Source organism: Habropoda laboriosa, unplaced genomic scaffold (assembly GCF_001263275.1).
Source record: "Habropoda laboriosa isolate 0110345459 unplaced genomic scaffold, ASM126327v1 scaffold486, whole genome shotgun sequence".
NCBI classification, from domain to species: domain Eukaryota; kingdom Metazoa; phylum Arthropoda; class Insecta; order Hymenoptera; family Apidae; genus Habropoda; species Habropoda laboriosa.
Genome location: NW_017100724.1, coordinates 688,985 through 701,334, shown reverse-complemented (window position 1 = coordinate 701,334; position 12,350 = coordinate 688,985). Strand labels below are relative to the sequence as shown.

General features: G+C 33.3%; 2 protein-coding genes across 2 annotated transcripts; one reads left to right on the top strand and one right to left on the bottom strand.

Moving 5' to 3' along the window:
- The first annotated feature begins 1,632 nt into the window (after positions 1 to 1,632).
- LOC108577064 lies at positions 1,633 to 7,907 on the top strand. The gene is made up of 11 exons (XM_017940158.1): positions 1,633 to 2,073; positions 2,791 to 4,453; positions 5,002 to 5,504; positions 5,629 to 5,823; positions 5,937 to 6,165; positions 6,245 to 6,352; positions 6,443 to 6,518; positions 6,600 to 6,759; positions 6,891 to 7,111; positions 7,199 to 7,333; positions 7,761 to 7,907. Exons 2-11 carry the CDS (start codon positions 3,000 to 3,002, stop codon positions 7,905 to 7,907), a joined length of 3,228 nt encoding a protein of 1,075 aa, XP_017795647.1. The 5' UTR covers positions 1,633 to 2,073; positions 2,791 to 2,999.
- Positions 7,908 to 9,325: 1,418 nt separating this feature from the next.
- On the bottom strand, positions 9,326 to 11,117 carry LOC108577090 (DNA polymerase delta small subunit-like). Its single transcript, XM_017940188.1, has 6 exons — positions 10,901 to 11,117; positions 10,457 to 10,758; positions 10,163 to 10,373; positions 9,894 to 10,098; positions 9,512 to 9,804; positions 9,326 to 9,444 (listed from the first exon to the last, which is right to left on the bottom strand). The coding sequence occupies exons 1-6, from the start codon at positions 11,115 to 11,117 to the stop codon at positions 9,326 to 9,328; spliced, it is 1,347 nt and encodes a 448-aa protein (XP_017795677.1).
- Positions 11,118 to 12,350: the final 1,233 nt, after the last annotated feature.

The following is a 12,350-nucleotide window of genomic DNA, read 5'->3' as shown; positions in this document are numbered from 1 at the left end:
AGTTATAAATCTAAATAAAAATAAATAAAATGTAGTCCTTTTCAATTTTTCAGTTTCTATTTACTTTAACATGCTACATATTAAGTTTTATAAATTACGTTTGAATGTCCTTATTATGTACTAACATTTGAATTAAAATATATTCCTACTGAAAATCAGATTAGCTAGACAAAAATAATTCAATTTGCGTACAAAATTAACAGTACATTTATCGCAAACATGACGCTATAATTCTGGCATACGGGCTTACAATTCGCGTATAGCAGCAGGTGTGCCTATACAGAACAAGCGGGAAAAGTAGCGTACCGAGTCTAGGGTTTTTCGTTAGTATTCACGTATCGAGCTGCGAATTGGACTTTACCGCCGACATTATAGATAGAAAATGAATCCGATTGGGCAGCGTGGCACGAAGGCCACATCCGGCAGCAGCACTGCAGTATTGGTCGATCCCGCTTCAGCAACAGCGAAGTTGGTCGAATTTCCTATATATTATTGATAAATAGCTCGCGTTGCTCGTGTGACTTTTACCAAAATCGACGTCGGTATTTGTGTTTAAAGAGGGAAAGTCTGAACCGCCGGGATCGCGTACGTACCGACACTGAGGACAGACTCAAAACGGTTAGGTGTACGCGCGTTCCTTGTAACGAGAAATCAGTCAAGGGATTATCGTGCATTGGGTGTGACGGACATTTATATCCGTGCGAGTTGCATGAAAGCCGTGTCGTGTTGCGTAGTGCACAAGAACGCTCGATTATTCGTGGATCCCACGGGTGTATGTGCGATTATGTCGAGCGCCCCCGAAGTGAGGTGAGCGTTATAGGAGGGGAAACTGCCCAAAAGAAGCTGCCTTAGAATCTGTTTTTTGCTCCGCCATTGTACGCCACAAGAGTACCGCGAAGGAAGCCGCTTGCCTCGTTTTTCCGTGTGTTCTTGTTCGACGACATTTTTTTAAACTGATCGCTGTTCAAGCGTGTAAACGCGCCTACGCCGCGTTAACGCACGTCTCGTGGTTACGCTATTCACGAGGCGACGAAGCACGTTAGTGTCTTCTCTCTTTCTCTCTCTCTCTCTCTCTCTCTCTCTCTCTCTCTCTCTTTCTGTGTTGCGCGTTCTCACTCTATCTTTCTCTTTCTCACATATTATATATACGTATACACACACATACACGCATTTCTCCTTTTCCTTCTCACTCTTTTTCCCTTTCTCTCTGTGCTATACTCCCGATGCCTTCGACATCTCTGCGGAAGTCGCGTGTGTGAAGGTTTTTCGCGTACGTGGACATCGACGACGACGACGACGCGAAGTGATTCGTATACCAGTGTCTTTGCCGGGGATACAAATCTTGCGCGTCATTATGCAATAGACGTGCAGCTGACGAGAAAGAACTGCCTCCTCTGTTGAGGACAAGGACGGCGGTGGTGTTGTGCGGCATGTTTTTATCTTTGTTTTCCAATCCCGTGTTACGACGAGGAAACGCTGCCGCTACCGCAGCCGCCACCGCCGCTGCTGCTGCTGCTGTTCTTTTCTATATTTCGCGACGAGTAATCACGTGGGAATGCGTCAAGCGATGCGAGCATACCTGTTATTAATCTCTACGACAACATGTATACTTGGTAGTGATATCTAGTGTAATTATGTGCAACGCTCCGTATCATAGTGCTGAACGCGAATTTCTACCTTTGAATACGCTTCCCTCCTACTTTCGGCTTTTCCTTCTCTCTCTGACACTTTTTTCTCCTTCGTTATTCCCTCGTTGGTTTTCTCAAACAAAGTGTTCAGAAGTTTCTTTTATGCGCACCGTCTTGTCTCGTCGCATTCCAATTTCTTAATAACGCGTTGTTATCATTCGCCGGCAGCCGCTTACCGCCACGGCTTAGTCTACGTTCGAAGTTCACCGCTCGAAAATAGTGTGATCCAATACTGGAACATATCTTCGTGGGAAGAACAATCTTGCCTTTCTGACGTTCCTGTTGGCTTACTTTGCGTGTTTGGATATTGCCCCATGCAAGAAATACCGCCTTGAATGCCCTGCGGCTTTGAATATGTTTCTTTTTCGCCGACAAATAGTACAAGGTAAGCACAATTTCGTGTTTTCCTTACACTTTTATTAAATCAAGCGTCTTCAGCTTTTTCTCTTTACATTGTGTATTCTGAATAAATATTATTTACACAGTATTGAGCAAAGGTGCATATACTATTATATATTAATTAAGTGTTCATTAATATCATTTTTATTTTAAAATATTTATGTTGTTACATTAGCAATATTCATGTATTTGTATATCTTCTATATTTTTAATGGTTATTTAATAATTATTAATAGAATGAAACATGTAAATGTTAACAAAATGAAATTAAAATAATATAACATACAATTTAATGTAAGATAATGCAATGTAGTGTGCATTATCATGTTTTTATTGAATACATAATTACTTAGAATTAATACTTGATTATGAATTTATTTCATATACATTACTTATTTGTATAAAAATTTATTGTATTGTAATTTTTATAAATATATTTTGTTTGTCTCAAGTATTACATTAAGTTCTGTATATTATTTTTATAATATTACCTTATATAAAAACAGTGAAATTGTTTTTGTAATCTCTTTTGCTTAATGAACATTGTTATTATCATAATTATGTATATGTATCTTAAATATATAATTTTCAGAATACATATTGTTTTATATATTATCTACATTGAAACTACATAAAATGATATTAAATTTACAAATGTTTGCATTATTTCAAAAATATTTATTTTTATATGATTTATTTGCAGATTAATTAATGTTATGTTCTGGTCCAAAATATAAAAATGAAGAGATTAAACACAATGGAGAATACTGTTGAAACAACGTAACATTTAATGTGGAATGAATAAGGATTAAGAATACATAATACAGAACAAGATAAAACCAGAAGGAAGAAATTTGTTGGAGGATATAAATAAATAATAAAAGTGCAGGACAATAAAGTAGTAATGGATGAATGGGAGTGAACACAGCACATGTGAAGTGCAGGTGTGGGTGCGTACGCACGTGGGAGCCTCTGGATGTCGAGGCCGCAGCACTGGCAGTGTCAGTGGCAGTGATGGCCCCTGCTCTGACGGAAGGTGGTCCTCAAAAGCCTGAAAATTTGCTCCCTTCCCTTCCAGCTGGTGGATTTCTTTCCCCAGAGCAGGCTACGCAGGTGTGTCAGAATCGTGAAATTCTGGCTAAATTTGTTGTCTCTGCAAACGTTCAGCCATCAAAGATCGACGAACAGTGCTTACATGGTATATCCAAGGACCTCATTCGTGATGTCATCAACTCGAAATATGCCAATGATCTTGATAGTTTGTCTACATTTACGCACGGATCTGACCTGATTACGAAGAAGGCATTAATAGAGCAGGACTGTGAACAACCAGCCACTCTGGACAGTCCAGAAGAAAAGGTGACTGATACTATAATGAACGACCCATCTATGGGTGATCAAGCGGACAATATGGGTTTCTTAAAATCAAGCACAGATTTGCCTTTGGTGGGCTCAGAAACAGTAGGAGACAATAAAAATTTGGATGTGGATCAAATTATGGCCTTTGGTACTGACATAACTACAGATAATGAGCAGTGTAATATGGGCAATGTTGGTGATATTGGACAGAATGTTGAAGAGATTTTACAAGTTATTAAATCTATTGAAGGAGTGGAAAATGCAGAAAACATATCTGCAGGTAGTAGTGAACCAGTGCAAAGCACTGTGGATGGAGTGGAGATGTTTTCTATGCCTGAGGAAGGATTTTCGTCCTTTGAACGGGATTTACTTGACGTTGATGTTATGAGCATTTGCAATATTGCTGATGCAGTGGACCAACAAAAAATTAACACCCTAAAATTGCAGCAAGATATTGTTGCACAAAAGCAGCATGAAAGTGAAAGGAAATGTGCATTTTTATTAAGAAGACTGAGGAAGCTTCAAGCAAGAATAGTAGGCAGGCATGTTGCAGAAGAAAATACTGGAGTTCTTGAACTTGCTCATCATGGAGTGAAAAAATATCTTTTTCAAGAATTGGTTAATATTGGTTCTTCTAAGTCTAATGTTAGAAACTTTCCTGAGATTAGTAGTAGTTTGAGTTCATTTTTGCAAAAAATTGAAAAAATGTGTGTTGCCCAGAGCAACAGTGTGAATCGTCAGCGATTATGCTGCCGATATTTTGGTGGTGGATCGCGTGATAGTTTGGGTAGTACTTCTGGTAATAATAGCAACCGTCAGCCTGTGTTTGGTACTCCTCAAGTTAAAGTTAAAGGTGAAGAAGTAGAGAGTGTAGCAGGACCTTTGGCCATGCAGTTACACATTGTGGAGTCTAATCTTGACTCTGATTGTACTGCATCTAGTAGTGGTGGAGAAAGTTGTGATGAAATGCAGTCATTTAATAATCCACATCAACAACATTTATCTATGTGAGTTTTAATTTCTTTTATAAGAAGAATTAGGTTTCATTTTTGGGACCATTTCACATTTTTTAGTAGGAATAGAAATGTGTAATTCAGATAATTTTATATATTTTATCTTTCAAAGTAGTTTCTTTTTATAAGCTTTACTGTCAAATGTAACTTTCTTTATGTTTAATTCAACTTTTTGTCTTTACTAAATGCCTAAATCTGTTAGATTTATATAAAATTAGAAACCGAACAATATTTTGAGCCGGTTTCCAATTAGTTTTTTTTTAATAATGTTGTTTAATATAGAGTGTTTGTATGTACCAATTATTTAGTCAAACAATAAATGATAAATATAACAGAATACATGATAAACACATGTAAAACAAATAATATAAGTAATATAAACGAATATATTTAGTTCTAGTACTTAAAATAATGTTTATACTATAAATATACTTTTTGAAATTCAATTAATTAAATACTTTATATTGAGAAATTGATGTTGTTATTGAAATAAGATTCAAAGTATTTATTTATTAATGTTTTTTTGTTAATGTTACTTATAGATCAAAGAGAGCAGCATGGAGGTATGCTCAAGATCGTGCAGGTGTAGCAGCTAGATGGACATGGTTACAAGCACAAATATCAGATTTGGAATATAGAATTAGACAGCATAATGAATTGCAAAGACATATTAGAGCTAACAAGGGATTAGTGATACTTGATAATGCAGAAACAGTGAATGGATATAGTGGGGTTTTACCAGGTTCTACTGGGCGTTACAATTCACCAGAAGGTGAATTACCAGCTAGTAGGACTCGACCGTTTGTGTGGAGTTTTTATAGAAAAAGAAAATTGTTACAACTAGACAAGTTACATGAAGTCTCGAAACGTGCAGCAAAAGCATCAACAGTAAGATGCAATTGTGATCACGTATTACCTCCATGTGCTTTATGCACTGGAAGGCTGGATCCAATGCAACCACAAGAACCTATTGAACAAATGTCTGTACAAGAAAGGGTTGCACTTGTGGATCCTAGTTTTCATCCTGTTTTATCATTTCCTGATGGTAAATAAGATATTGCTTCTCTATACATTTATTTATACACTTCAATACAAAATTTTTATATTTTATAATATAATATTAAGTACCTTGAGAATTACATTACTATCATAAATTTTTTTTTCTGTAGAAGTTACTCAAGGAACTCATCTTGAAGCTATTATGAAATCAGTGGAGTGGCAACAAAAAATGTTGCGAGGAAATTTACGAATTACGCGCTTGAAAGATAAAGACACTAATGAAAGAAGAAATAAAAAACTTCCGGGGCACAGAGCGAAATATGCAGCCCGGTTAAAAAAGTCATCTTCAAGTATTCTTACTGCAAGTACGTAATACGTTATATCATATTCTATTAGAGCATTTCTTCTTATACTACTTTCATACTTCCTTTTGTTGTATTATTCATTAGTACATTAATTACTGATTTTTTTCATACAGGAATTAAAAAGAAAGTGTTGAAAGGAAAAAGGAACAGGCTTGGTCATGATAGAAGCGTGCATGGTTTAAGTAGAAAGAGGGTACAGAAATTAACAGCTGAAGATGATGATGATATTAGTGCTCTTTCCAGTTCTAGTAAACATTCATCTCCAGTGCCTTCTCCACTACACCATACTACTGCTTCTACAGAAAAGAATATAATTAAAGAAAAAAGTTCCACTTCTCATGGGTTAGTATCATCAGTTACATTTATTAACAAAAATATATACTGAACATATAAATAAAATTCTTAAAATATTTAATTTCAGACGCTTAAGGCAAAATTCATACGATATTGATAATATAGTCATACCATATAGTGTAGCTGCTTCAACTAGGCTTGAAAAATTACAATACAAAGAAATATTAACACCAAAGTAAGTAACATTTTTTTGGATGGTTTTATATGTTTTAAGCAACTATTAGTACTACAATATGCTTGTTTTTTTTTTTTTTGTAATATATAGGTGGAGGTTATGTGAAGAGCCTTCAAAATTGGATATTAAAAATGGTGTTATGCACAGGCCTAGTCAGGACAGTGATGTAAGCAGAATTAATTATATTTTTTTTTTTTTCAAATAATCATATTCCAATAAAATTAAAAATATGCGCTTGCCGTTTTAGTTTGAAGATATGTCGGATGAAACAATTGCTTTGAGACATGAACGAAGTGAGCGGGAAGAAAATAAACGCTTTATGACGTACATGAATATGCCGCATCAATCACGTATTCGGCATAATCGTAGAACAGATAGTCGAGCAGATAGTGGTGCGAATACACCAGGTAATGTATACAACTTTGTAATTTGAATAATAATATTGAAACTATCAATTATTAAATATTTTTGGTTGGATTAAAAAAAGTTGTATAACATTATGGATTGTGTCAACATAAATTATTTTTTTAATTATTAGATCCTATGTCTCCACACGCAAGTGATTTTGGTGGAGATATAATGTCACCAATTACGTCACCTCCTGCAACTCCTCAAGTTCAAGACTTAGAACATCAACATAACTTGGATAATATGCACCGGTCATCTGCTTTGCAAAATCCTTTAAGACGTCGTACTACGCCTACGTTAAAAGTAGTAAGGGACGACATAAGCGCTTTCATGAATGAGGATGAAAATGAGGTATTACTTTTTGCCGTAACTAAAATGATTTATGACATGAAATACAAAATAGGCAATATTACAAAAAAGATACCGTTTTTCAATTAGATTTTGCCGTATGAACCAAGAGTATTTCCGCTATCTGAAGAAGTTTATGATAAAATGCTGGAAGCAATGCCAGATGGGCATTGGCAAGCTTCATCAGCATCTCTTTGTTCTCGCGATGAAGAAAAAGCAGATGATGTACGTACACTGTGTTTGTATTAAATGTTTTACTGTTAATTATCTAAGTCAGAACTTTTTATTACAAACAAATGTCTGAATGCTCGTACTGACTATTAATGTAAACTTTGAGCCAACTTTCATGGCTCCTCGAGGCTGTCCCTGGTAAGCAGTGCCATTTGATGCTTCCTATTTTAAACACGATTCATTTTATTTTATCGCATATTTCAAATTTTAGCAATATTTAAAAGAGTCTGCATTGCGTTTACATACAATCTTTATCGTTTTATAAGCATTAGAACCTTTGATGAATTAGCCTGCTGATTGTTTTTTTCAGCTGTTATAAGCTTGTACATTTAAATATAGTTTTTGTAATATACGCAGAATAACCGTTGGACAAAATAGTTTTTTATAACTATTTAGGTAGACGTTAATATTTCATTTCTAGGATGGGGAAATGGATTCTCCAGAATCAGATTCGACAGAATCAGCTTGTTGTGACATAGAGGGTGAGGATCCCAATGATCCTGAGTGGACAGTAGCTGACGATAGGGATACTGAAAAGGAACGAATACGTCCGACGGCTAAAAGATAGGATAAAACCTTTAATACGTACAGTATGTCTACGTCGTCGTTACTATATGCAGAAGCTACCTGTCAATTGTTATATATACCTGTCGGTCATGTAATATGCACCTTAAGTTAATGGTATTACGAATCTGTAAAGTGTATTATAAATATAAATTTTATAACTTCATTCTGCTTAAATTAATGGAAAACCTTAATAATTGCTTTTTTAAGTATTGCTATTTCGGCCAAAGCATTAGAATTCTACGAATACCATCCTTTTATTTAGGATAAGGATATTGTTATATTTTTCTTTCACTGTTATAATCGATAAATAGGACGTAGTCCTTCAAAAGTTAGAATCTCATACAAACAGAATTAGACAGTTTTATGTAAAAAATAATAAAAAAATGTATTTATATTATAATCAAACTCTTACGTTAAATAAAAGTGCCAACCGAAATGTTCTGTAGCATTATCCTTCGACGTTGCATATTTTTTCTAGTTGCGACAAAACGATGTTCATTGTAATATAATTGAAAGCATTCAAGAAATATCCAATTACTACGAACACTTATATAATAATTTATTGTACGTATTTCTGTATTGTGTACATTGTTATATTTCTATATTTGACTTCTCTTATGTTGTTTATTATTATTTCTTCAAATGATTTCACAACTTTTGCATCTTATATAACAGTCAAAAACAGTTTACTTGTAAAACTTAAAAAAGCATGTATATAATCATTTACATTCACTTAATATATTTTTAAGTAATAGTATGCAGGTAAGAACATGGAATTATAGAAGAATGATATATTTAGTTCATTTTAGTTTTTACAGAGAAATAAGATACTAAAAGTGAAATAAATATACTCTGTTATTGAAAAATAACTGTATTCTGTATTTTGACTGTTATTGTTCTTATTATTTATAATTTATGAGGCATGAATTCATGTTTGTTATTAGTAACAAGTTACATGTTCAAAATCTCATGTCACTGTGATTTCATAATTTTCTAACAATCTGTGATACTACATGTAATTTCTTTCTTATCACATATTTTATATTTAGTCAAACATACCTATATTTAAAAGTCATGCGCTTAGATTTTGTACATCACATTTTGAATGAAAATAAACAGGCGGTAATAGAATATGTTTTTTCTTTACTACTTTTATGTTAATTCTTATTATCACAAATTAAGTTGAAACGCCGAATAAGTAAGTTTGATAAATCGTAAATATATGAAATAAATATAATTAAGACGAATGTTTTTATGGGATTTTATTTTTTTTACAAACATTTGTATTTTATTTGGGTAATTATAAGTGTAAATTCATACAAAATATAAAATTAAGATAAATAATACTTTATATAATAAATGTCCAATATTTTGATTTACTGTGAAAACATTGAGATTTATTCAATTCATTTGATTCATTTAAATATTACCAAAAGAAATGGTCTGAATATCTAAATTTTCCAAACTTACTATCACAGCAGTATGAGTGGTACTAAAACGTGGGACAGATATCAGTCTAATTGTTTGATTTTCATCACCTGAAAGTTGATTTAATATTAGTTTTATTTTTGAAACACTGAAGAATTTTATGTAAGGTATACAAACCTTTCCATAGTTTTGTTTCAAATTTTTCTGTATTTCCTACAAAATATACATCTGGACATTCTTTCATAATGAATAAATCTTTTTTATAGTATGGACAGGCTAACAATGTATCTGGAGCAGTTGGACATACATGCCTCCAATGTAAGGTTTTTTCTAACCACTCAATTGGTGAAATAGCAGTTTCACCTGTTGCTTTAATAATATCTTCAATTGATTGACCACTAGTACCAATTATTACTCGTTCATCAATTTTTCCAATCCATGGATTTGTGGTACTTTTCAAACTTTCAAGTCTACAATATAGAAATAAAATAAATTTATATATCTGTAAAGAATATTGTGTCAGTTTTACAATATAAATATTCAACATATAAATTAATACCTAGATGATTTAGGTAGTAGACAAGGATGAAATGGTTTTTGAGGTAACATAGCATTAGTGGGATCATGTTGTCCTGGCATTAAGGTAATATAACAACACTTTGCCAAATTACTTAAAAATGTATCTGCTGTCTTTATTGCTTCTCCAATTCCTTTATCTGTGTCTGTTTTTGAGTTTGATATGTCAGTACTTCTTATAGTATTACCTAATAAAAGAAACAAATACATAAATGATATTATGCAACTCTTTTAGTATTAAATCTGATTTACCTGCTATAATGAGACGAACAATAGAGGTGCCATCCTTTTGTATTTTTGTATTACCAGCCAGTCCACATAACCATTCTACAAAAAGGGATGTTTCTAAATTCTCATAATTGTTGGATAAATCTAACCCAGAAACTATTACTACTTTTTCTTGTGATGTATATTTTTTTAAAGATTCTTTTGGTGCACATCCTGGAAAACACCAACCTTTTACCTAAATACAAAATAGTACTGCATGTAACACAAGATAATAGCATACTAACAATGATATTACTTTTTTTTTAAAATAAAGATTACTATGAAACTGCCAGCACTGTTTTCATTGCCTAACACAGCACAAACAATTCCAGTGACAATATGCTTTAAATCAACTTGCTCTCCTTCTAACTTAATGCGTAACATTTCATCTTCTAAAAATGGTTGATCTTTTTCTGAACAATAATCCGATTTAACACAAGGAACAGAAAGTTGATGATCTTCATTAAGTTCCCGTAAAATTGATGGTTTCCATTGTTGATGTTTGTACAACGTACCAATTATTACACATTGTTGACCATCTAAATTTTCTAAGTCAGCCAATTTCACAATGGGAACATTTACTGTGTAAAAAAAGAAAGATATGGTTGTTGTATCATTCATAAAATAACTTTTTCATAAGTTTTTTCCCGATACGAACATAACCCTTGTCAAATACGTGTATATGTTTTACAAAATATAAAAAAATATATAGTATAAACATACTCCATTTAGCTTGAACGCGTGGAATTAAAATATCCCTTAATTCAGCAAGTCTGGCAGCGTATATGTGTGCAAATTGTTTTGAATAATCACTTGGCGTGCTTACGAACTTTTCCGAAAGATCTTTATACTGAGTTTGTTTTCTCTCAAACATTGGTGGATTTTCTTTTCCTGGTTTCACACATAATTCATTGTATTCTTTTTCAGTTTTATGAACCATTTTTAAATAATGTATGTACAAAATTTAATAAAATAATTCACGTTCGATCTGTTGCGCAACTGCGTATATTTATGCCGGGTTTACCGCCAAATTTGTGTATAGAGTGCCTCTAGCGCCACAATAAAGTCAGTTCCGCGGGAAATTTCAAATATTTACTTTTTAATTTATCGGTATTTAATTTTTCGTATTTTTTAAAATATTTCTTCTTCAGTCTATTAATATTTTCTTAGATTCCATGAGTGGCCGCGTCTCTCTCTCTTTTTTTTCGTCACATTCTTCACGGGCGAGGTTAGAACGACAATCTTAGGCCTCGTCAAAATACTGCCGGATACATGAGGACATTCCGAAAATCGAACGCGAAGCTGATTAAAATATTCTTTTTCTGCAGCCGAAACCGAATGTGAATTTAAAAAAAATTGAAAACAAGACAAAATGAACAAGAGAAGCAGAACAGTAAAATGTTTCGATCAGTTGATGGCACATATTTATGTAAACAAATTTTTGTAATTCGCTCGATCATTCGGAACGTCCACTTTGCATCTGGATCAATCCGTCCATAACGTGTCTCACGCTGAGGCATTTGCACAAATGCGTGCATATTAATCATTGGGACTACAAAAACATATCATCATATGTAATGATAATGATACCGTGTATATGTATATATATATATGTATATGTATATGTATATGTATGTGTATATATGTATATGTGTGTGTATATGTATATATATATATATATACATATACACACACATATACATATATACACATACATATACATATACATATACATATATATATATACATATACACGGTATCATTATCATTACATATGATGATATGTTTTTGTAGTCCCAATGATTAATATGCACGCATTTGTGCAAATGCCTCAGCGTGAGACACGTTATGGACGGATTGATCCAGATGCAAAGTGGACGTTCCGAATGATCGAGCGAATTACAAAAATTTGTTTACATAAATATGTGCCATCAACTGATCGAAACATTTTACTGTTCTGCTTCTCTTGTTCATTTTGTCTTGTTTTCAATTTTTTTTAAATTCACATTCGGTTTCGGCTGCAGAAAAAGAATATTTTAATCAGCTTCGCGTTCGATTTTCGGAATGTCCTCATGTATCCGGCAGTATTTTGACGAGGCCTAAGATTGTCGTTCTAACCTCGCCCGTGAAGAATGTGACGAAAAAAAAGAGAGAGAGACGCGGCCACTCATGG